This window comes from Cnephaeus nilssonii (genome assembly GCF_951640355.1).
Source record: "Cnephaeus nilssonii genome assembly, chromosome: 11".
Classification (NCBI taxonomy): Eukaryota; Metazoa; Chordata; class Mammalia; order Chiroptera; family Vespertilionidae; genus Cnephaeus; species Cnephaeus nilssonii.
In genome coordinates this window covers 36,259,277-36,284,573 of record NC_137082.1, presented here as the reverse complement: position 1 = coordinate 36,284,573, position 25,297 = coordinate 36,259,277, and the positions used below count along the sequence as shown (strand labels likewise).

The following is a 25,297-nucleotide window of genomic DNA, read 5'->3' as shown; positions in this document are numbered from 1 at the left end:
CATGAAAGCACCAAGCACAATTCTTGGTATCTATTAGAGGTTGAAAAAAAACATTTGCTGAAATTCAATCTATTGTAGTTTGACTTCTTTGTTTAAAGAGGCAATAGGCTCCATTGTCCCATCTGGGGGAAAAAATCCACTAAAGGAAAAATCCCCATTCAGTTTTAAACAAAATGACCCGCCTTTCATCTTTTTGCACCTGGATCCATTAATCAATATCACCAGCCACGTCATAAGTCTGACCTTTACAGCTCAGTTAACCAACTCTAAGATGTCTGTCACCCTTTAAGTGCTGAAAGAGGTGTAAACCCAGAGGAAAGTGAGAAAAGTCTCAGAGCGCAGAGCAGGGACCAAAATAGCTGGGCTGAACCAAAGATGTACTAGTAGCGATCACAGACAGTAGAGTGCGATTGGTCTGCTGGCCACAAGGCGGGATTTGGTTCTTGAGAAGCCAAAGCGGAGACATTCAGAATTAGTGGTAGACAAAGGAGAGAGCAGGGAATAATAAGGAGAAAAAATGTGGCCCAAAGAGGGAAGAGAGTGGCAGACAGCAGAGGTGGTGGTAAGATTAGAAGTGGCAATGGAGGCAGCAAGAAGCAGACCAACTGGTGGTGGTGCTGTTTGCTCTTGGAAAACAGACATGTTCATGGGTGGGGAGGTAGGGGGGTGTGGGGAGGGAGAGAAAGATGTATCAGTTAAAATCGTGTGAACTCCTGGAGGTCTGCAGGAGCATCACACCTGGTTGGATGGGAGCTCAAACCACTGTAAGACTTGGAGGAGTGGGAGATTGGTCAGGATCAGGTGTTTGATCAGAAATGCGGTGGGGAAGGTGTTATCAAAAAGGCCAGAGGTGACGTTTATTAAAAAGGACTAGGCAGGAAGGTGTCAAATTTGAAAGCATGGACTAGAATGAGGGAGAAAGAATAAAGGAATTTGATCAAAGCGTTTGGGCAACCAAGGCCATAATCTAGGGTGATGATGTGAGTGACAGGAACAAGGCATTGGTCTCAACAAGCACAGGAGGTCCAAGTCCGGTTCTAGAGGCTGCATGTGTAGAGGGACGGTGGCAAAGTACAGCATGGCTAAGGGAGAGTGGCCAGGAAGGCCAGGGAACCAGGAACCATGTTCTGTGAGGAAAGATGAGGCTTTGTAGGCTGAAGAAGAGAGCTGCAGGGGACATGACAGTCTTCAAAAGTCAAATGGCTACGGATGAAGGAGATTTATGTTCTGGTTGGCACAGTGCAAAACCAAGACTGGCGTGGAGACAACAGGATATAGATCTTGACTCATATAAGAAACAACTTTTTAACAGAGATGTTCTAATTATAAGGACAATTATAATAAGGTAGCTACGATTTTTAGAACACCTACTATATACCTGGCATTGCGCTAGGCACTCTAGAATGTGATGACCCCACAAGGTAGGAATTATGATCCCTGAATTGCAGATGAGGAAACTGAGGTTCAGAGAGATTACGTAATCACCCAGAGCACAAAGCTAATAAGTGGTAGGATTCAAACCCAGATACATCTGAAACTAGGCATTCCTTCCTTATCACAATTCTTATCACACAGTGCTGTAATCATGTGTTGATTCACGCGTCTCTTCTTCTTGACTATACAGTGCCTGATGGCAGGGCCATAGTCTGTCTTCTTCATCATTGTGTCCCCACACCTAGCCCAGGGCCTGTCATAGATACATGTTTATTGAATGAAGATGAGTGGATGTGTTCAGGGTCAGAACCAGTTATAGAGCAGGGTTTCTCAGTCTCAGCACTATTGATACTTAGGGCCAGATGATTCTGTTACAGTGTGTGTGTGGGGGGGGGCTGTCCTGTGCACTGTAGGATGTTTAGCAGCATCCTTGGCCTCTACCACTAGATGCCAGATGTCTCAGACATTGCTGAAAGTTTCCCTGAGGTAGACAAAATTGCCCCCAATTGAGAACCACTACTATAAAAGGATTCCTATGTAAGGCTGCCTTGAATATCCTCTAAGGGTCCTTTCAACCCTAACTTCTGTTTTAGGGGAAGCATAGGCATTCAGTCAATAGCCTCTTGGGATGAGGTTCAGAGTGAGAGCTGGTTTTCTTATTTGGGCAGGTGGCCATGAGCAGGCTTGGTGTAGGATGTAGAGAGCAGTGAAGAGCGAGACAGCTGAGTGCATGTTCAGGGTCAGGGTTAAGAGTGTACACTCTGGAGACAAACTGTGCTGGGTTCAAATCCTAATTCTTTCATTTACTTGTTACATGACCTTAGGCAAATCATCCAGCCTCTCTACTGCTTACTTCCCTCATCCGCTTCATGTCATTAGCAGGTGCCTATGGAGTGGTTGTGAAATTAAGTAACATAATACATGGTATTAAGAACTCAGCAAAAGATAGCAATAATAATGACTAATGACTATCATTTTCCTGGTAGGAGACAAACAACTCTAATCACCTCACTGTACTGTAGCCCCAAACACTAAGCATGTGTTCCTCAGTGTGTAGTCCTGTGTGTCATGGGTTGTCAGCATTGCATCATCTGGGGAGCTTGTTCAAATTGCATATTCCCAAACCTGAGCCTAGATCTACGGTACTAAATCAGAGGCTCTGAGGTTGGGAACTGGGGATCTGTACCTCAGGTGTTTCTGTTGCCTACTAAAGTTTGAGAACCACTACAGTAAGGACCTTTGGGAGTGATGACCCGGTGCCATGAAGAAATGTGTCACCTCTAATTTACTAAGGCAGAAAGAATGTTACCCACTTAGAAAAGCCAGCACCTACCCTCTGTGCCTCAGTTCTGCTCTCACCTTTGGGTCCTTTGCCTGCCCATCTCCTGGGCCAGTCCTAACTTCAGCAAACAGCCCATCAGAACCCCAATCTTGAGATTCCATTGTGTCATTGCGTAGTAGCATCAAGAGTGGCCCAAGATCATCCTTCCCCATCCATTGCCACATTAGCTCAGTCCTTACAACTGGGTGTTTGCCTCAGTTCCCCAGTCTGGTACTCAGGTCTTAAGCTGAGATTGCTATGATCCTAATCTGTTTCTTAGGGTCTCAGATTCCTTGCCTGGTTCTCAGTCCCTTCCACAGAGCGAGACTCTAGTCCCTAACTTCTATTGCCTAACTTTGCTCTTTTCAGCTGAGTAACCTGGTGCAAATGACCTAACTTCTTTTTCTTTGTCTGTTAAATAGAGGATGATAAAAGAAGGCTTGTTAGGCCTGGCTGGTGTGGCTCAGTAATTGAGCGTCAACCTATGAACCAAGAAGTCATGGTTCGATCCCGGGCAGGGCATATGCCCAGGTTACAGGCTCAATTCCCAGTAGGGGGCATGCAGGAGGCAGCTGATCAATGATTCTCTCTCATCATTGATGTTTCTATCTCTCTCTCTCTCCCTTCCTCTCTGAAATCAATAAAAAAATATTTTTTAAAAACGGGCTTGTTAAGAGGATTCAGTGAGATGATGCACTGTGGTAGGTAAAATAATAGTCCTTCAAAGAAGTCTACATCCTAATCTCCCAAACCTGTGACTATGTTACCTTACGTGGCAAAGGAGAGTTTACAGATGTGATTAAGTTAAAGGACCTTCAGTGGGGAAGATAATCTTAGGTTACCCAAGTGGGCTCAATGTAATCACCAGGGTTCTTAAGGAGGCAGGAGCATCAGAGCCAGAGAAGGAGATGTAGTAATATAAACAGACGTCAGAGTGATGCCATTGCTGGAAGGGGCCACAAACCCAGGAATGTGGGTGGCCCCCAGAAGCTGAGAAAGACAAGGTATGAATTGTCTCTAGAGCCTCCAAAAGGAATGCAGTCCTGCCAACACCTTGATTTAAGTCCCATTTTGAGCTCCTGACCTCCAGAACTGTAAGATAATACGTCTGTGTTGTGGTGATTTGTTTCAGCAGCAATAGGAAACTAAGATGCATGTAAAGCATTGAGCAGGTCTTGGCACACAGGATGCATTCTCACAATGTCACTGTCTGTGTTCTTACTCCCGCACACTCCAGCGATAGATTGACCCCCCTTTGGTCATTGCTGCCAGAACAAGTCACTTTGTCTTTTTGGTGATACCTCAGAGATCAGCCCTATCACTGTGTCTTTTCCCTCCAACTCCTGTCCCACGGAAACCCCGTTTCCTCCTCTACCCATACAACTGAGGCCCCAGCCTTGCCACTGAGCCCGCCTGAGTTATAACTAATTTTTGAATACTTTAAATTTGAAGACTTAACCATTCAGGTATCTAGAAAATGCACTGGTCAGCCATACTTAGAGAGCATCTAATTTAGCGTGCTTGTTTTGCAGAAGAGAAAAATAAATCTGAGAGAGGGAGAAATTACTTATCTAAAATCAAAGAGCAAGTTGGTAGAGAAACTGAAAATGGAGCCGCATGTCCCTGCTTCCTAGGGAGGGTTCTCTCTGTCATGCTACACCCTCCACACTAGCTCTGGTTTGCCTCCAAAGGCTGTGTGTTCCCCACCCCCCACCCCCAGCCTATCTAAAAAGGGCTCCCAGGATCGCCCACAATGCCCAACTTAGCTTCTTGACAAACACCTTAATGGCACGGTGTTGCCTCTTGGCTGCCACCAGCTCTTGAGTGGGTGGTAAGTGCACTGACGGGAATTCCCTGGTGTTCTGCACAATGTCCTTGGCCCACTCCCAGGAGGCCACCACAAGCCAGACAAACACCATGCCCAGGGAGGTGGCACATTTGGGGTTTGGGGTCAGCTCTGGGATGTCTGAGTTTTCCAATGTGGGGAGGCCTCCTCCCAAGGCCAGGAGTGTGGCAATGCTCTCGTTCACTCTCGAAGAAGTGGGGAGCCTTAGCCTTCCTCACCCTCTCCAGTGCCTTCCTGCAAACCTGCTCGTTTCCTGTCCCCGGGGCTTGACTTATTGATGAGTTAGAAGAGGGAAGACATAGACCATGGTGAGGCCTTACTTTCTCAACAGGCAGATGGCTGAACTAGATAACCTGAGTAATTATATAAAGTTCTATTATTTTAGTTTAATTTGATTCAGTATGGAGCCTACCTTCTGGTTTCTCACTGCCAGTCTTAAAATCCAAGCTCCTTATCATGGCACTCAATAAGATTTTGCCATTTGAGCCTTATCTTCTGTCTTTATATCCTTCCCCTTTATTGTCCACCCCAAGGTCCCCCTACTCTAGCTACAGACCTTCTTGTGTTGCCTGGACACATTCTGTAGGTCCCTTCCTCTGTACCTTTTTCATCCCCTCCCCTCAAATGTCTTCCCTCATGTATTCTGGCCTCTCCCTGATAAACTATTAAATATCCTACAAAATGCAACTTGAATGCCACTTCACTTGGGAGGGCTCTCCGGGGTCACAGGGACTCCCTCTGTGCTCCCAATGGCATCAGATGCACCCTCACGAACAGCATCTGTCACAGCACATTGTAAGCAGTGGTTCACGTGCCTACCGCCCCCCCCTCCACACACACACTGAACTCTTCCTTATACAGCCTGGTGGGGGAGGTGGACATGGAAGGACTGAATGTTTCCTTGCAGTTGTGGTAAGTGGCGTGAAGGAAAAGGAGAAGGTGCTATGCCAGTGTATGACAGGAGATGCGTCTGTGATGTAGGGATGGTCTCCCAGAGGGTGTGACACCTCAGCTGAAATCTGGGTGTGAGTGAAAGAGGTAAAGGTGGAGTCATGAGTATCCCAGGAAAAAGACTATCTTATTGAATTCCTGAGATGGGAAGGAGCCTGTGCATTAGAAAAAAGGCCAGGGTGGCTGGAGCTTACTGAGAAGGTGGTACAAAAAGAAGCTGGCAAGGTGGGCAGAACTCAGTGATACCGGGCCTCAACCTTATTAGGCATCCTAGTGGGTGCTGGCTACAAGGGGGTTTGTAATACTATTCATTCTACTTTCATGTGTCTTTCAATTTTTTCCATAATAAGAGCTAAAAGGAAGAAGTAGTAGTATAGCAATAGTAGTTTTAGCCTTTATCCTAAAAACAAATTTATTTATCTATCTATTTATTTATGAGAGTGAAAGGGAGGAGGAAGAAGAGACAGAGAGAGAGAGAGAGAGAGAGAGAAACATCGATGTCAGAGAGACACATCGATTGGTTGCCTCCTGACTGGACCTGGGAATTGAACCTGCAACCCAGGTACGTGCCCTTGACTGGGAATCAAACCTGTGACCCTTTAGTGTGTGGCCTGACGCTCTAACTACTGACCCATACCAGTTAGGGCCTAAAAGCAATTTTAAGCAAGCATGATCAGGTTTTTTGTTTGATTTTAACTTTTTTAATTAAATATTTCAGGAGTCCAAAATCATATAAAATAATAAAACAAATGTTGGATAACCACCACCCAGCTTTGTTAAACCTTAGCTTTTGCCATATTTACTTTAGATATAACTGACCCCTTGTAGATTTATTTTTAAAAGGTCACTCTGGCTGCTATTTGAAGAAGGATTAGAGGCAGGAAAAGAGGCTGATCAGGTAGGAAGTTTTTGACATCCAGATGTGACATGCTGGTAGCTTAGACTAAGGTGAAGGCAGTGGAAGTGGAGAGACGTGGACACAGGGAAGATCCACACAGGAGGTGGGGTTGCTGGGGCTTGGTGATTGATTTTGTTGAGGCAGGTGAGGAGAGGAAGGGGTGAGGATGACTCCCATCCTTCTGGCCCTGTGTTTTTGGGGCACAGAGAACCATGCACATGAGTGCTTATGGTATATAACTGAGTTTTTAAAAGACCATTGCTAACAAAAGTTAATAGCAATGCCTTATTTTTCTCTACCTACTTTATTATAACAACATGGTATGATCTTTGAGAAAGTATTATCTTTTATGTAGATGGCTTTGCTGTTATCCTATATATCATTAAAGTCTGGTTCAAAGTTGGCTTTTAAAATGAATGCATGGAGTAATGATGAAGAAAAACTAGTGAAAGACTTGAATGGAATCAATGCTGAATCCAGAGAACCTAGATGATTTGTTCCCAAATCTCTCAGCTGGAGAGGGCCAGAGGCATTCACTGCTTTTATCCACAGCTGTATCCCTAAAAAAGGTACACAGACCTAAGTTGTGCTAAGAAAGCTGAACACATCCAGGGCAGGGGCCAGCACCCAGAGCAGCTTCAGAACAGGCCCCAGTCCCTCCACCTCCTCAACATGGCTCTGAGCGGGTCAGTTCTGTGCTCAGAAACCTTTAATGACTCCCCTCAGCCTTGGGAAGAGAGCCAATTTCACAATCTGCTCTCAGCCTCCCTTTCCAGCCTCTTCTTCTCATATACTCTTACTGGAAATAGCAAGTAACTCAATGCCCCAGGCACAGCAAATTATTTACTGCTAACTAAATATGCCACACACTTCTGTGGAGCCTTGGTTCATGGTTTTTCTTCTGCCTGGACCCCCTCCCCCACCCCCCTCAACATTCTCTGTCCTTCTCTTCTCTCAATGTCAGCCTTCTTTCTAAAACATTCTCTGACTTCCCCAACCTCAGCTGGGGACCTCATCTCCTTCCCCTTCAGTGTCTCTCCAGACCTTGTTTATACCTCTAGCAAGCATTCATTTATTCTTCCAAAAAGGTACTGATTTTTTATGCACCAAGCACTGTTCAAAGAAGTTGGTGGGGGACACAGACAATGAAATTAATTTTAAAGTGTTTATCAGGTGTCTTGAATGTGCCAGGCATATACTAGATACTGGGGAGACATTGGCTGCAGTCTATTAAGAATTCGGTTCCTCTCATTTTGAGTTCAAACTATATCATATCATAAGGCTAACCATTTCCTAAGATTAATCTCTTTGGTATAATTATAATTTACTTTTATTTGCTCTAAAACTACTTCTTCAAGGACCGGAGTGGGGCATACCTGAAAATGGAACACATTGGCTAAATGGCTATCACAGTAATCAAGAACAGGACAGTCTAGTGTAGAGGGAAAAGCACTCAGACCACGGACAGAAACTCTAATTCCGGTCCTCTCTTTACTGTTTATTAGCTACACAGGGGTCCCGGATAAGCTATAGATCAGTCACATCATCTCTCTGAATCTCTGTTTGCTCTTCTATAAAGTAAGGACAGTATTTTCCCTGTCTACCTCATGCCATTGTTGCCAGGATCAAGAGTTGCCATGCACACGGAAGTACAAAGTACCCTGCAGTAATAAGAACACGCACAGTAATCGTAAGATAAAATGAGTTAAAAACACAGGGACTATATTCAGGTTAGGTAAAAGGAAGGACTTCCCAAGAGGGAATTTTTATTTATTTATTTTTTAGACAAGAATGAAGATATGCTGGAGGCCATGGTAACACTGAAATACGTTTTTGGCTTGGGAATAGTGCTTCTTAACAGGCCTACCCCACCCCTAGACTCCTTTAGATCTCTAACTTTCCTTGACTTCAGATACAAACCGAAGAACATTCTGCCCAGAGCAGATTCCTCAAGCTGGTCTAGAGGGCAGGAATCCATTATGCCCTTGGACTAGGCATCACTCTGTTACTTATGTGGCCTGTTTGATTGGCTTGTCTCTTTCTGCCTGTACCAATCTTCCTCAGAATCAATGGGAAACTGGGAGGGCCAAAAAAAACTATTTGTGGGTCATTCTACTCCGCTAATATGAGAGATGCTTTAAATAAACCAAACACAGGAAGCCAAGTAGAGAATCGGTGGAACCCCCCCTCTCAAAGTGCAAAATACAAAAGAAACAAGAAAGCAAAGGAGAGGCGCTCTCCCTCCCAGGAGCACGCCCTCCCTGCCTTTCTCTTTCCCTTTCCTCCCCTCCTCCCCTCCCCGTCCCTGCCCCAGGCAAAAAAATAAATAAAGCAAAGGAGAAAACAAACTGAATGAAATTTCTTTTGTCTTTGTCTTTTGGTAATGAAAGATGAGAGATATGGAACCAAAAGCCAGAGATGGTGAAAAAGCTTTCAACTAAGAAGTCAGGAAACCAAGGAAAAGTTCCCAATCACCTACTATCAGGTTTAGTGTACTTGGGCAATTCACTAATGGCAATTCAAGAAATATCTAAGTACTACTATGTGCTTATGTGGTGGTCTCTAAGGTCATGGCCACCTCTCTCTCAATTCCTCTTTATTGTTTGTCCTACCACTAGATGACAACCTACCTAATGGGTTATGAAAGAACTCAAGGGTGAAATTGTGGAGCCACTGCTGAAAGGAATAACTCTGTTTCCACTGAAGGAAAAACAGGTAGGCAATAAGTCCCATCCCTAAGGAGGGTTTTAGAAAGGACCTGGAGATGAACATGCCCATAAGCATCTATTTCAGATCCATGTAAACTTTTGGCATCAAGGATAAAGTGCAGAATCATTGACTGTTTGAATACTTAACGATAAGCACTGGTTGTTGGGGATTGTGTCACATCTAAAAACATAAAGTGTTTTGGTTGGGGAAGGCCCTGCCTAAGAACCATAACTCCCACCCCGACAAATAATGTTTAATTATTTAAAAAACTTAAGTGACACACTGGCTGAGGCTGCCTCAAACGATTCCCCTGAGAAGAGAGAAATAAATGACGAGAGAAGTCAAGGAAAGTTTCCTAGAGAAGCAAAGCTTGGGCTGGGACTTTAAGGGAAGGATGCAGATGGATGGGTGGAGGTGCAGACATAAACAGCATCTGTAGGTGTCCAGAGAAACCTGGGTAACTTGCCTTAAGATAAAGGAGAGCCCGGCCAGTGTGGCTCAGTGGTTGAGCATCGACCTATGAACCAGGAGGTCACGGTTCGATTTCGGGTCAGGGCACAGGCCCGGGTTTCGGGCTTGATTCCCAGTAGGGAGCGTGCAGGAGGCAGCCAATCGATGATTCTCTTATTGATGTTTCTATCTCTCTCTCTCCCTCTCCCTTCCTCTCTGAAATCAATGAGAAAAAAAAAAAAGATAAAGACAAGCCTTTCAGGAGTAAGAATATGCACCGATGAGCAGTGGGCAAGGCAGCCTTCTAGTAAGGAGGTAGGGTGGAGTCCGACTCCAGAGGCTCCAAAAGAGAGAAAGAGGAGTAAGCAACATTACCTGCTGGTTGAAAAACAACAATATTTCTATAAGGTTTCAATCATGTGATCTACTAGTACACAATAAAGGGATAATTAGATGCAAATTGTTGAGAGAAGCGGTGGATATAATTAATCTATCGGAAAGTTTTGGACAATAGATTAGGCACTGAAAATGGAGACATCATGGGATTAAGGGCGGTGCTTTTACGAAGGCCTGAGAACTCGGAGATAGGAAACAATAGGTGGAAATAAATGGTCACTTCACTGAATGAAAGGCGATTAGAGTGCAGGGGCCCCAAGAGACTATGCTGGGACTTGTCTGATTTAAATTTTTTATAAGTGATCCCGAAGAAGTAGAGCAAAGTGAAAATTTCAGGACTGCAGATCATATTAAGCCCTTTCAGGTAGGGAAATGCTTTGCCAAAGGAGAGCGTGAGAGCTGAAGCAAAGGTATTGAGTGGGATGCAACATGGCAGGTAAACGTCAATGTAGGGGGATATAAGGTAATGCACTAGGATAAAAATAATCCACGAACTGGGTGTTGTGTTCCAGGCTATCAGTTTTGACCCAGGAAAGGGATCCGGGAGCTAGATTGTCTCCTAAAGGCAGTGGCCTAATGTGTTGGGGTCAGGAAGGTTGGCAAAGGAATAGGCCAGGAAGGAACCTGAAAACCAAAGAGGAAATCATCCTTCCTTTGTGCAAGACATCTAGGGACAATGGTCAGGTTTATATCTATTGAAAGCTAGGGTGCTTTCTTCGGCAGCACATATACTAAAATTGGAACTATACACAGATTAGCATGGCCCCTGCACAAGGAGTAGATAAAAAAGAAAGGGCCCAAGGATAGCTAGAAAAGGGCAACAAAAATGACCCGGAGGATGAATACAGCTAATCTAGCGGTGGCCCGTTATTAGGGGCAAACCTAAGTGTGCAATGACAAAGGCTAAGAGAGGTGGGACAATCAAAGCCTATAAAACTGACAAGGATAAGGAATGGATACAACCTTCTCTCCAAATCCTGACACGATCAAGCAAACAGCCTCCTCTGAGTGCTTGAAATTTCATAGGAGTAAAAAGGTTTCAGAGTTTAGATCATCTGGCCCTATCCTTCCATATTTGAGATGGCAAAATCCATGCCTAGAGAAAGCAAGGAAATGGCCCAAGGTCACAGAAACCACCATGGGCCACAGTCAGAGTAGAAGCTAGGCTTCCTAAATCCCAGGTCAGGATCTTCCCACCTCACCCTGTGCACTCAGGAGGACTAAAGGAATCCTACTTTTTATAGTGTATAAACCCCTGATGTAATGCAAATGCATTACGTTGAGATGTAATAAAGATGAAACACAGCCTTAGCTGGTTTGGCTCAGTGGATAGAGCGTTGGCCTGTGAACCAAAGGGTCCCAGGTTCAATTCCTGTCAAGGGCATGTACCTCGGTTGCAGGCTTTTCCCGGGTCTGGGCCCTGGTCAAGGTGCATGCAGGAGGCAACTAATGGGTGTGTTTCTCTCACATTAATATTCCTCTCTGTCTTTCCCTCTCTCTTCCATTCTCTCTAAAAGTCAATGGAAAAATATCCTCGGGTGAGGATTAAAAAAAAAAAAAAAAGATGAAACACAAACAGGCTAGGGAACATTTTCATTAAAAGTAGACTAACAATTATAAGATCTTTGAAAGACAACTACCAAATGGGGCTAAAAAGACTTTCTACCCACTCTAATTTTTTTTTTAAATCCTCACCCAAGGATATTTTTATTGATTTGAGAGAGAGAAAGAGAGAGAGGCGAGAGAAATATCAATCAGTTGCCTCCTGTACATGCCCCAACTGGGGACTGAATCCTGCAACCTAGGCATGTGCCCTGACTGGGAGTTGAACCCACCACCTTTTTTCTTTCCTTCCTTCCTTCCTTCCTTCCTTCCTTCCTTCCTTCCTTCCTTCCTTCCTTCCTTCCTTCCTCTCTTTTTTTGGTGCTCAACCAACTGAGCCACCTGGCTGGGCTACACACTCTAATTTTTTTGGATCATGTACCCATGAGAGATTGAAGAACACTATGGATTCTCTCCTAGAGAAACACATTTGCACATACAAACACAATTTTGCACATAATTTCAGAGAGTTTATGACCCCCTGAGTTCCATGCCCAGTTCCCATTCTGGCAGATTCTTCTGAACAAATAGACTACCTGCTTCAACAAGCATATTCTATCTCTTAGAATCTACTAAGGCAATCATGCTGATTTTCCTCAGCAAAAAAAACCACTATCCCAACTAACATCACTTACTAGAATGTAGACCTCTAGATTGGAAGAGACCAAAGAAATTACCTAGTCCATTGTCTTCACCACCATATGATATAAAACAAAGTTATGGTTACATATACGGAGATGAGAACAGCCTGCCTCGGTTAGAATCCCAACTCCATCACTCACTAGCCCTGTGACCTTGGGCAAGTTGTTCTCTATTTCCACTGAAGGAAGGACAGGTGGGCATGTAAAATGGGAATAATAATTGCAACTATTTCCTAGAGTAGTTATGAGGATTAAACAGGATACTAATTTATACACAACATAGCACCAGGCCTGGCATGTAGTTGAGTGCTCATTACATGCTAGCTGGCATTATTGTTATTATTTTGCATGTATCCGTGCAAGTATGCATGTATCCATCCCATCTTCTCCTGGAGCTTTTGCTTGCACATGCCAGTAATGAGCAGCTCACCGCCTCCTAAGCTGGTTGAGCAGCTCCGATTGTTACAAACTTCTTCTTATATTGAGCCGAAATTTGCCTTCTTGCAACGCCCACCCCCACCCCTGCTGGCCCCAGTACTGCCCCGTGGGGCCACCAGAGCAAGTCTATCCTGGCTCCACGTGACAGCCCTTCGGATGTGAAGACAGTGATGGAGTCCTTCCCCGTCCCCTCGCCCCCACCCCACCGCACCCCACCCTCTCTTCTCCAGCGTGCACATCCTCGGGTTCTTCCCCAACCCACAGCAGACTGGCTGCGCTTACTATTTACTCCGAGGCGGCGTACGGTCTCCCTCACACAGAGTCATGCAGGCCACACACCCCACGGCCGCCCCACAGCCCGACCCTCCGCTCCGCCCGCGCCGCGGCCGCTGTCCGCGGTGCTGAAGCGGCTCCAGGCCCCGCGGCCTCGGCGCAGCCCTCCAGCCCCCGCCCCGCGACCCCAGGCGCGGACCCCCGCCCCGCCACCTCCACTCTCCCGCGGCCGGCGCGGCCCGGCCCCGGCGCCGACCCAGCCCCCGCCCTGCCCGGAGGCCCCGCGCCCGCGCCCGGCCCCGCGCACCAGCCCCACCTGCCCGGCGAAGGGCGCCTCCGCCTCGGCCGCCCGCGCCGCCGCCGCCGCCGCCGCTCGGTCCCCGGCCCCCGCCGCCGCCGCCGCCGCCCGCGCGGCGCCCGGGAGGCAGCAGAGCGCGGGCAGCAGCAGCAGCAGCCTCCCAGGGGCCCGCCAGCGGCTCCAGCGCGGGGCCCGGCCGGGCGGCGGCGGCCCCGGCGCGGCGCGGCCGCCCCGGCTCCTCGGCATCCCCGCGGCGGGGCCCGGCCGCCCGGCTGCGATGGCGGCGGCGGCGGCGGCTCCGGCCGGGTCCTCCCGCTGCAGCCGCTGCGGAGCCGCCGAGTCACGGCGCTGCGGACACGCGCCTGGCCCGCCTGTCTTCGCCGCCGCCGCCGCCTCGGCCGCCAGCGCGCCCCCGCCTCCGCGCGCCCCGCCCCGGCGGGGGGCGGCCAGGGGCGCGGGGGCAGCACCCGGCGGGACCCGCGGGGGGCGGTTCCGCGCCAGCCCCGGGGCACTGGTCGGGGAGCGAGGCTGGGGAGGGGCCGCAGAGGCCAAAGGAACAGCTCGGAGGCAGGGTCCAGAGGGGTGGGGCCGCAGGAGGGGGGTCTGAGGGGCAGCCCTGAGGGAGGAGGAAGAGGCTAAACAAATAATCCTGGAGACAGAACCACGTGATGGCTCCGGGAGGATATAGGGGTCGAGGGTCCGAGGCCACAGGACTGAGTGGGGGGGATGAGGAGGGTGCCCTGGGGTTAATAATGGCGAGATTGGAGAAGAATGAGTTAGAGAAACAGCCTGGAGGAGAGGGGCTGGGGGTCTGCCCTGGGTGACATTAGGTGAAATTAAGGTGAAGCTCATCCCTCAGCCCCCAGAGGGAGAGAGATCACCCAGCTGGGAAGATCAGCTGTCATCCAAACCAACCCAAATTATTGAGCACTTCCTACAGATATGGAGAACTCTGGACTACCTGGGATACAAAAGAAAAGGAGGCTGGTTCCCTAAAGTGCAGAGTTTACAGCTTGGTGAGAAGAACATACATGCAAAGAGACACAGGGTAGGGAACACCAAGTGTCAAAAAGGATACTGGCCGGTGCTGCAGGGGTCAGGGGAGACTTGGTGGGGTCTGGGGAAGCCAGGGAAGGTGTTATGGAGCAGGTAGGACTCCAGCTAGGCCTTGAAGGAAGAGCGGGTTTAAACCAGGGAAAGGGAACAAGAAGGGCACGTCAGGTAGGAAGGTGAGGATGGACAGGATGTGACTGGGGCGGTTTCTCTGGAACACAGGGTTTCTATAGGAGAGAGCTGGGAAGTGAGGGACATAGTACAAGACCTTAACTCCTAGGATTAAGAATTTGGGTTGAAGGGAAATGGGAGTGGCGATGATTGAAGATTTTTCTGTTTGTGGTTTCTCTTTTTTCTTTTTTTTTTCTTTTTTTGAGCAGGTTAATATGAGGAAAACGGTATTTTATAGTTACCTGGTAATTTGGAACTGTGGAAAGGGAGCAGGTTTTAGAATCAGTCCTATGTTCAAATCTTGGCTCTGTTACATTTTTACAAAATGATGCTGGTAGTACTGTTTAAGGTTGCTGTAAGGATGAAGTGGTTAGCACTTAATAGATGTTCCACATTAGTTCCCCTCCCACTGTACAGAACAATGACCAGAAGAGACACACAGATTAGTGGGGAGACTACTGCAATAATCTAGGTATAAGAACTAATGATAAGCCCAGCTGTCATGGCTCGGTGGTTGAGCATTGACCTATAAACCAGAAGGTCATGGTTCAATTCCTAGTCAGGGCACATGCCTGGGTTGTAGGTTCATTCCCCAATGTGGGGCATGCAGGAGGCAGCTGATCAATGATTCTCTCTCATCATTGATGTTTCTATCTCTCCCTTTCCCTCTCTCTGAAATCAATAATAAAAATATATTTTAAAAAGCAGTTTCAAAATTAAAAAAAAAAGAACTAATGATAACAAATAACAAAATAACTAACATTTATTGAATGCCTACTATGTATCAAGCCCTGGCCTAAGCCTTTTACTGTGTTATATTGCCTTTAATCCATATAGATAAACCCTATGAAATAGATTATCTGGAGCAATCTGACCTTAGAACACTTTTTCTAGAATGGGTGTGTGTATATGTGACAGACTAAAGAGACATTGGTCAAAGAAGAAGAGAGAAAGGAGTTTGGAATAGTAGCAAGTCCAGAAAGATGGATAGTAATGTCTTCATAGAAATGGAGCTGTCATAGGAGGAACTGGCTTGAGGGAGGTGACAGGAGTTTGGTTTAGGCTTTCTGAGATAGAAATGACCACAAGATACCTGAGATGCATGTAGAAATGAGTTCAGAAGAGGGTGGAGAATGAATATTTTGGAAATCTTCAGTCAATATGATAGTTGAAACTGAAAGACTAGAGTGGGAAAGAGCCATTAAGCTAAGAGCTTCATCTTTTTAAAACTATATATATATATTTTAATGATTTTAGAGAGGAAGGGAGAGAGAGAAAGAGAAACATCAATGATAAGAGAAAATCACTGATGGGCTGCCTCCTGCATGCCCCACTGTGGATTGAGCCTGCAACCCCCAGCATGTGCCCTGATATGCCCTGACTGGGTTCATAGATCAACGCTCAACCACTGAGCCATCCCTGGCCGGGCTACGAGCCTCATCTGACACATATATATTCAGGGCCTAAAAGAAGTTGAGCCAACAAATGAGTCTAAAGATTGGCCTAAAAGGATTGAGGAATTGGTTGTGGTGTATCCTGGGAAAGGGGAGGAGTGTTTCAAGGTGAGGCAGAGGGTTGGCAGTTTCAGGGAGATCACAGGGACTGAAGACTTGCATACACACCATTGAATTGAACAGCTCACATTCTACTCATGAGGGAGACTTAAGTAAGTCATTGTGGTTACACAATAAATTATGACAGAGACGGCAACCAAGTATTCTGGAAACATTGAGGAAAGAGTAAGGAACTGCCCAAAGTTGGAAGATTTTGGAGAGGGTATATTCCAGAAGGAGGAAACAGTACATTCAAGGAGTGAAAGGGAACAGGCTGGGCTGAACTCCTTAAATACATGATCTGTCTTATTCATCTCCTTACTCCTAATGCCAAGTGCTCATTGAAGTGCTAATGATGATGTAGGGCTAAAGTGGTCCATGAGCTGACTACCAAGGATGGTGGATATAAGTGACAGAAGGTAATTAATGATAAAGAAGGAAGAGGTTGATATAAGGCAAATGGATGCTTATAAAATGTATCCCTAAGGTGAATTTCTAGTCGGGAAAGTTCAGAGTCCATTGTGAAGCCAGCTGAAGAGGAGGGTTAAGACTTCAGAATAACACCCTAAGATGGAATCACCAGGGCTCTGACTTCTCTTTTCCTTTTTCTTCATGGAAAAGGAGTTCGAGTCAGATTCCTGGATTTAGGTATTGGCTGTCACTACTTTGTAGTGCACCTTTGGGCAAGTCATTTATTTCATCTCTTTGAGCCTCGTTTTTCTCATTCGTAAAATAAAACTCACAACCCCTGCCCTCTCCACTTCATGAAAAGGACCATGTGAATGATTGGAATTCACTTTGTAAACTATAGTTCACTGAGTGGACGTTAGGAAAAACTTTTTTACATTAGTAATCTTATCAAGAAGCATTATATCAGTGCCAGAACTCACTGTAGGAACATGGGAGACCTTTCTTCCATTCACCTCCTCTCATTTCTTCATTCAACAAATATTTATTAAATATATTTTGAGTGATAGCTGGGCTAGAGATTTAAAGAAGGTTAAGTTATAATTGTTGTTTTAGTCAATTAGGGAGATTTACAATTACAAAGGTATGTTTTCGGTAAAGACCTGAAGGAACAAGGGAGTGGACCATGGGGATATCTTGGAGCAATGAATTCAGACACAGAGAACAAGTTCTGAGGCCAGAGCATGCCTGGTAAGTTTCAGGAACAACGTGGAGACCAGTGTGGTTGGAGTGGCAGAAGGGTGAGAATGTTAGAAGATGAGGGTTTTGAAGAGGAAGGGTTTTTACCTACCTGACATAAAAAGCCAATGGAAGGTTTTGAGACTAGAAGAGATACCTTCTGACTTACCTTTAACAAAAGCACTTGGGTTGCTGCACTGAGAACAGGCTGAGAGGCTACAGCAGAAAGGCCAGGTAGGAGCCTATTACTATAATCCCAGTGTAGGCTGATGGTGGCTTGGACCAGAGCCCAAGTGGGAATAGTGAAATGTAGTTGGATTCTCAGTATATTTTGAAAGCAGAGTTGATAAAACTTGGCAATGGATTGCATATGAGGTATGAGAACAAGAGAGGAGTGGAATTACACCAAACTTTTTGACCCGAGTAACTAGAAGAATGGAGTTGTTATTATCTGACACCAAGAAGGCTGCCAGGGGACAGGTTTGAAAAGAAATATGAAGAGTTTGGTTTTGAATGTAAGTGGGTGCTGTCTCTTAAACACCCAAGTGGATGTGACAAGTAGGCTCTATCATAGGTGGGTCTGAGTTCAGGAAAGAGGTCTAGACTACAATATGAACTTAGAGGCTTTCAGAATAAAGATCATATTTAAAAGCCAAGGACCAGAAGAAATTACTTAGAAAATTAGTGGAGAGAGAGAGAGAGAGAGAGAGAGAGAGAGAGAGAGAGAGAGAGAAGTTCTGATGACTCAATCCTGGGAAAATGAAAATGAATCCACAAAAGACACTGAGAAGGAACAGGCAAAAAGAAGAAAACCACGAGAGGGAGAAATCCTGGAAGCCAGGTGAAGAAAGTTTTTTAAGGGACAAAGAATAACCAATTGTGTTAAATGCTGCTTACAGATCAAATTATATGATGACTAAGAAATGGTAATTTGATTAACCAATGTGGAGATATTGGCAATTTTGAGAAGAACAGTTTTGGTGGCATGTAGTGGACAAAAACCTGATTGGAGTGAGTTCAAGAGAGAATAGGGGAGGAATTGAAAATGTTGAATGAATATATATATATATATATATATATATATATATATATATATATATACTGAGTGACCAGAGTATTATGACCACCCCCCATCAGTACTTCATTGGACCACCTTTTGCCTTCAATACTGCGGCGATTCTTCTTGGCATTGACTCCAAGAGTTGTTGAAAGGTGATGCGAGGAATCTTGACACCATGCCTGATGAATAGCACTGTCCAATTCTGTGAGATTTGATGGTTGTGGAACCAGCTGCCTGATGGCTCTTTTAACTTCGTCCCACAAATGCTCAATTGGATTGAGATCTGGTGATTCCACCTAAGCAAGGTAAAGTCTCCCTCATGTTCTTGAAACCACTCCTGCACAATATGAGCACCGTGGCATGGCACATTGTCTTGTTGGAAGAAGCCATCTCCATTGGGATACGCCATGAACATGATAGGATGAACTTGATCAGCAATGATACTTAGGTATGTTGTGCTATTCAGATGTTGTTCCACATGAATTGAAGGGCCCAAATCATGTCAGGAAAACATGCCCCAAACCATAACACTGCCCCCACCAGCTTGAAGGGGTTGCATGTGGGGTGCATGCTTTCATGCTGTTTCCGCGAAATTCTCACTCTGCCATCTGCATGATGCAACTGGAAACGTGATTCATCGGACCACATGACTTTTTTCCAATGCTCGACTGTCCAATCCTTGTGTTCCTGTGTGAATTGGAGACGTTTTATCTTGGTAACTGCAGACAGCAAAGGTGTTCGAACAAGCCTTCGGCTTCCATATCCCATACGATGCAGTGTACGGCTAATTTGCCTACAAACGTCAGGTGGTCATAATAATCTGGCCACTCACCATATATATATTCCAAGGAGTTCTGTTACAAAGAGAAGGAGAAACTGGCAGCTGGAGGAGGAAGTAGAGTCAAGAAAGGGTTAATTGTTTTTGTTTGTTTTCAATATGGGGAAAATAACATTTATATGTTGACTGAGAAGGATCCAGTAGAGGGGGAAATTGATGCTGCAGGTGAGAGGGGGAGAATTGCTGAAGCGATGTCCTTGAGTAGCAAGTATACAAGTGGAGAGGTGGGCTATGGGCTAGGATATTCATCCATCTTCAGAGGGAAGAAGAGGACTTTTAGGCGGATAAACCTGTGACCAGCGTGGAGGAGATTAGAGGGGGACTTGCATTTATTGGGTACTTTGTTCAGCTCTGTGCTAGATGCCTTCCTCACAACAGTCCTTGATGTAAGAGGGAGATGGGTTAAGAGGCTGTTGCAAGGAGGGGAGAAAAGCTGAGAACTGAACTAAATAAAGCTCCCGAAGCTCTAAGGCACGGCGCTCTTCATGCTCCAGTGGAACTTCTTTCTCCCAGGTCATGTGGGCTTCTTCACTGCAGTTATTGGAACTCCATTCGGTGACCAAGATTCTTTGCTTGACTCCTGAACCTTCTAGGCCCATCTGTGCACTTCCTTGTAAATCTAGTTTCGAGCCCCGCTAAGTCAATTTAATCAGAACCCCCCACCCTCAATATCTGATCACCTTGGTATCTGATGGGGTTCCTTGTCCTCCACCATTCCTCATGTGATGTCTGATCGCCCTGGCCTCTCTTCACCCAGAATCCTGTTAGGTTCGTTTAGTGAGAATCCCTGACCCCTAACGTTTCTTCTTAGTAATTTTCCATCCACTGACCCTTGCCCTGCTCCCTGACTATAAATTCCCACGAGGACCTTGGTGTATTCATAGTTGAGACTAATTTCTATCACCCACTGCAAAATTCCACTGCAGTGGACCCTATACCCACAGTGAGAGTCCCCCTACTGTGAGTAAAGTCTTCCTCACCATGCTTTCACAAGTGTCATTGAAATTTTTTTTTTTCTTTAACATTGGGTAGGAAGAAACTAACTTCTAGCTCAATCGCTCAATCACAGGGTAGAGATGCTTCTTATAAAGGAAGGAAATAGTTGGTGGTCACCAAAATCTGCAGCACTGGGCAGTTCTTGTTGCTAGAAGGCCCTACACATAAAGCCAGCCAAATTTACCCCCAAAATAAAGACCCCAAAAATCCCACCCAAAACAACTAAAAACAGGAATGGGGAAGAGTGGAGTTCCTATTTGGAATCTGAAAGGGAATATAGATGGGAGGCTTAGGAAGTCTCTGACTTCTCTCCTTCCTCTGAATTCCTATTGCAGCAGCTAACACTGGATGAGGGCTTAGTGTCTGCCAAGCAATTTATCTATGTTATATCACTTAATCCTCAAAACTGTCCTATGGAGTGGATTCTAGGGAAAGGTTGAGAGGGGAAATAATTTATCTAATAATACATTTAGAAAACAGCAAAACCATTAATAAAACTTTGTTCATTAATTACCTCAAAAATTCTATAACCATTACTAAGCAGCCACTCTGGAAGGTACTGTGGCAAGTGAGATGGTCTTCAGGTGAAAGAGATAAGACTTGAGCACATATTCCATGTAACAAATAACCTCAACACATTACAATGTCCTATAGGATTGGGGAGAGTGAGGTCACTCTGGCTGGGGAAAATCAGGGAGATCAAGGAAAGCTTCAAAAAGGAAGTGGTGTTTGAGCCCGGTCAGCGTGGCTCAGTGGTTGAGCATTGACCGATGGACCAGGAGGTCATGATTTGATTCTGGTTAGAGCATATGCCAGGGTTGTGGGCTTAATCTCCAGTGTGGGGCAGGCAGGAGGCAGCGGATCGGTGATTCTCTTTCATCATTGATTTTTCTATCTCTCTTTCTCCCTCTCCCTTCCTCTCTAAAACCAATAAAAACATTTTTTTTAAAAAAAAAGAAATACCCTGGAGTGATGTGGGAGACACCTGAACCAGCAAGCTTTTGGAGGATTCCCCCAAACTATCCACACCTATCTCTGAATCACCTTATACTCTTCAGGCATTTAAAATAGAGGTCTGATTCTATCAGGGCCAGCTGGTCCCATCAGTCAGTTCAAGGTTCCAGGAATCTGGCAGGCGTTTCAGATTGCCCCTAAATTTTTGTAACATTAGCTTTCAAATGGGGGTATGCAATATCCCTATGATACATGAAGACTTTCTATTTTGTTGATGAAAAAATATTTCTCCCTTTTCCACATCCAGCGCTGCTAGAGAGCGGGTCCAGTTCCTGAGTAGAGGAGCTGGGATTGAGAAATAAAAGAAAGAAAGAGACAAGACACAAAATGGAAGGAAAAAGCTGGGAACTAGGTGGGACGCTGCCCTCTTCTGCTGGAGAGACAGTGACCCAGAGCCCATACAGCGCTTTTATTTTATACCCCCAAATACCAGGAAGTTTCGTCAAAAGGTCAAGACAAAGGAGATTATTTGCAGTCTTGAGTAGGCCCGAGCATTCCTGGTGCTTGACTGGATTTACATATCAAAGTCCACTCCCCAACACCTGGGCAAAGATAAGCATCAGTGCTGATAACACATCTGCCTTTTTGGTAAGATGTGTATCCAAGACACGGCTTTGCCTGTCGCCTTGGGTTCAGCTGACAATAATTAAAGAATGCCCACGTGCCTTCCCAGGCGCTGTCTACATTTTGTAAGGGAATTCATTTCCAAATCCTCAACTCCCATAAGAACTCCACCTGAGAAAGGTCCTGGGGTTGAAGCTCCAAGCTAACTTTTCCTTCATCATTGTAGTCCTGCTAGTCTTCATAAGAAAGGCACATCCCTGGCCCATCCTGAATCTTACTATGGTACATTGCCTGGGGCAATACAAAATCCTGCAAGTGACAGAGGAAAAATTAAAAATATCAGTTTCAGAGAACCACCCTTTAATGATGGAGCAGCATCATTTATCAAAATTATTTTTTGTGGACGTGAGAAAAACAATGAAGACCCCTGGTCTAAGTAAGATAACACGTTATGGTGGCTTCTGGAGAGTTTTCTAGGAGGCCCTGGCCTGGTCCTCTCAACCTCTAGGCCTCTGTGTCACCAGGCTAGCCAGGTACTTGATTTCTTCAGAATGTTCACCCCAGTTGACCAGTCTCCCTCTTGAAACACTTCTCCCCTGGCTTTGGTATGTCACACTCTCCTAATTTTCCTCTCCACCTCAGGGCCCCTGATTCCAAGTTTCCTTTTCTATTCCATCTCTTCCAAGTGACCTTTAAAATTCAGGAGTTTCTCAGGACAGTTATAAGCGCTCTTTTCTTTCTGATCTTTTCTTACTAAGAGATTTCATCCATCACTACAATTTCAAATATCATCTGCATTCCAACAACTCTTAATTGTCTATCTCTAGCCTAGACCTTGCTCCTGAACTCCGAAGTCCAATTGCTTACTCCACATCTATACCTGAATGTCTCACAGGATTTCCAAACTGCAAAAGGCAAAGCCAAGCTCGTGTTCTTCCTATTTCAAAATCTCACCCTCCTTCCCTAATTTAGTAGAAGTACTCCATCTGCCCAGTTCATACCAGAGAGCTGGGAGACATCCTTGATACCTCCTTAAATTCCTCCAAAGCAATAAATAATCAATGCTTATGGACTCCACTTCATGAAAGATTTCCCTAAGCCTCCAGACTAGGATATATATACCCCTAATCTGTACCTTCATATACTTCACAGTACTTATCCAAATTGTAATTCTGTGATTACTTGTGTAATACTATTTCCCCCTCTACGTCATAAGCTCTATGTGCACAAGGACCGTGCCTGTCTTTTTTTCTAGCACATAGTTGGATCTCAATAAATATTTGTGAAATTATTGTAGCCATGATATGTTGTCTTTGCAACTTAGTATTTAATGCTAAGTGCACAGTAGGGGGCAGCAGAGTATAGATAATGGGAAGAATCCAGGCCTCAGTATTAAAAGGGTGACCTTGGGTAAATCACTTATCATTTCTGAGACTCCATGTCCATCTCTGGAAATCAGGGCTAATTCTCCTTCCCTTGGATCAAAAGGGCTTTATGGTTGTATGAACAGAAGAAAGTGTTATTAGAGTCAGGTAGATAAATATCCATTGAATAAGTGGGGACAGAGGAAGAGGATTTTGATTATACTATGAAATAGATGTGAGTAGAGACTTGACAGATTCAGAAGAGAGGAAATGAAAGTTCAAGGAAGAGACTGGCTGAAGTCCAGAGCCAGCCGGAGACAAAGCTGTGAAGTTAGTGCAGTGTGTTCTTGGCATGCTCCCATCTCGGCTCTCTGATCACTGCCTTCCCACCTCTAGCCTCTAGTGCCCTATCGCTGTGCTATGCTGCAGGCCTTTCTTTTCCTTTCCTTCCATCAAAGGACATCTGTCCTGTGTTCTGGCCTTCACAGGCCGGCTCACTGCCATCCACAATGACAGTTAACCCAATAAATTGATCCTTTAGCACGGAGAACGGCAATTTGTGTGATGAAATTCCTAGTGATGCTAATTTTATTTTATTATTGATTTGAGAGAGAAAGAGAGAGAGAGATTTGTTTCACTTATTTATGATGTAAGCTATAGGCCAAGGTTTGTATGATTCATTAGTTGATTCTTGTCTGTGCCCAGACCAAGGATTGAACCTGCAACCTTGGTGTATCAGGATGGCGCTCTAACTAACTAAGGTGCTGGCCAGGACTATAATGCTAATTTTACGTTTGCATAGATATCAAGGAGTGACAGATCTCAAGACTGCATTAAATAAAGTTTCATGGTGGGGTAATAGAATTAAATAAATAGATGGATCCCTGCTAAAGTGCTAATGGCAGATGGTGTGTTATTTTACCACTCCTAATGATAGGAGTTGGACCTTCTTGAGACAGGAAGAATAACCTACTCAAAAGGAATAAATTCCAAATGATGACATTATAGGTTCTGGAAGGAGAGAAAGTGGAATAATAACAGGGATTAAAGCAGTCCTAATCTTGGGCTCAAAAAATTAATTGTACAAATAAAGAATCTATGAGATATGACTTGATAGCAATATGAGGAGAAAAACTTTTTTAAAAATCTTATATTTCTATATATAACTTAATTGTCATTTACATCAGTAAAATTCATTTGATAAATATACAGTCATGTAACCATTACAACCAAAATACAAAATTTCCATGTGTTACCTCTTTGTAGTCAAAACATTCTCTACCCATAAGCCCTGGCAACACTGATGTTTTCTCTATTCCTATAGTCCAACTTATCAAATTTTCATTTTATGAATTTTGCTTTAATGTTGCATTTAAAGACTCTGTCTAACCCAAGGTGACAAAGATTTTTCTCCTTTGCTTCCTTCTAAACATTTCATAGGTTTATGTTTAAGTCTATGATCTATTCCAACTAAAGTTTTAAAATAAAAAATGTAAGGTATAGGCCAAGGTTTATATGTTTTGCATGTAAATGTCCAATTATTCCAGCATCATTTGTTAAAAAGATAACTTTTCCTCATTACCCTTTTGTAAAAGGGTCATTGGCCATATTTGTGTAATTTGTGTTAGCCTATTTCTGGACTCTCTGCTCTGTTCTATTGATGTATGCATCTGTGCTTTTGCCAATACTATACTGTATTACTGTAGTGGTCTAGTGACACTTGAAATCAGATAGTGCAAGTTCTCCAACAATGTTCTTCTTTTTTTTTTATTGATTTGAGAGACAGAGAGGGAGGAAGAGAGAGAGAGAGAGAGAGAGAGAGAGAGAGAGAGAGAGAGAGATTGATTTATTGTTCCACTTATTTATGCATTCACTGGTTACTTCTTGTATTTACCATGACCGGGGATCGAACCTGCAATCTTCAAGTGTCGGAATGATGCTCCAACCAACAGAGCTACCTGGCCAGGGCCAATGTTCTACTTTTTCAAAGTTGTTTTAGTTCTCTAGTTCCTTTCCCTTGTCATGTAAATCTTAGAATCAACTTATTGACATCTCCAAAAATATCCTGATGGGATTTTTATTGAGCTTGTGTTGAATCTATATGTCAATTTGGGAGAATTGACATCTTAACAGAATTAGGACTTCTAGTCAGTGAACATGTTAATCATTCCATTTATTTATTTATTTATTATTTAAAATTTTTATAAGAGTTTATTTGAGCCAAGTTGACAGCATATGCTGGAGAGCAAGATCTCAAATGCTCCCTCATTCCATTATTTAG

The 25,297-nt window shown here is 44.7% G+C and overlaps 1 protein-coding gene across 1 annotated transcript in view; it reads right to left on the bottom strand.

The window, feature by feature from the left end:
- MMP24 (matrix metallopeptidase 24) overlaps positions 1 to 13,503 on the bottom strand; it is a gene marked incomplete at its 5' end in the record, with an annotated part of 40,495 nt that extends 26,992 nt beyond the window's left edge. Inside the window, one exon of the mRNA XM_079783995.1 lies at positions 13,276 to 13,503. Within this exon, the coding sequence (XP_079640121.1) occupies positions 13,276 to 13,503 (228 nt within the window). The remainder of the gene's footprint in view (positions 1 to 13,275) is intronic.
- Between the last annotated feature and the right edge of the window lie 11,794 nt (positions 13,504 to 25,297).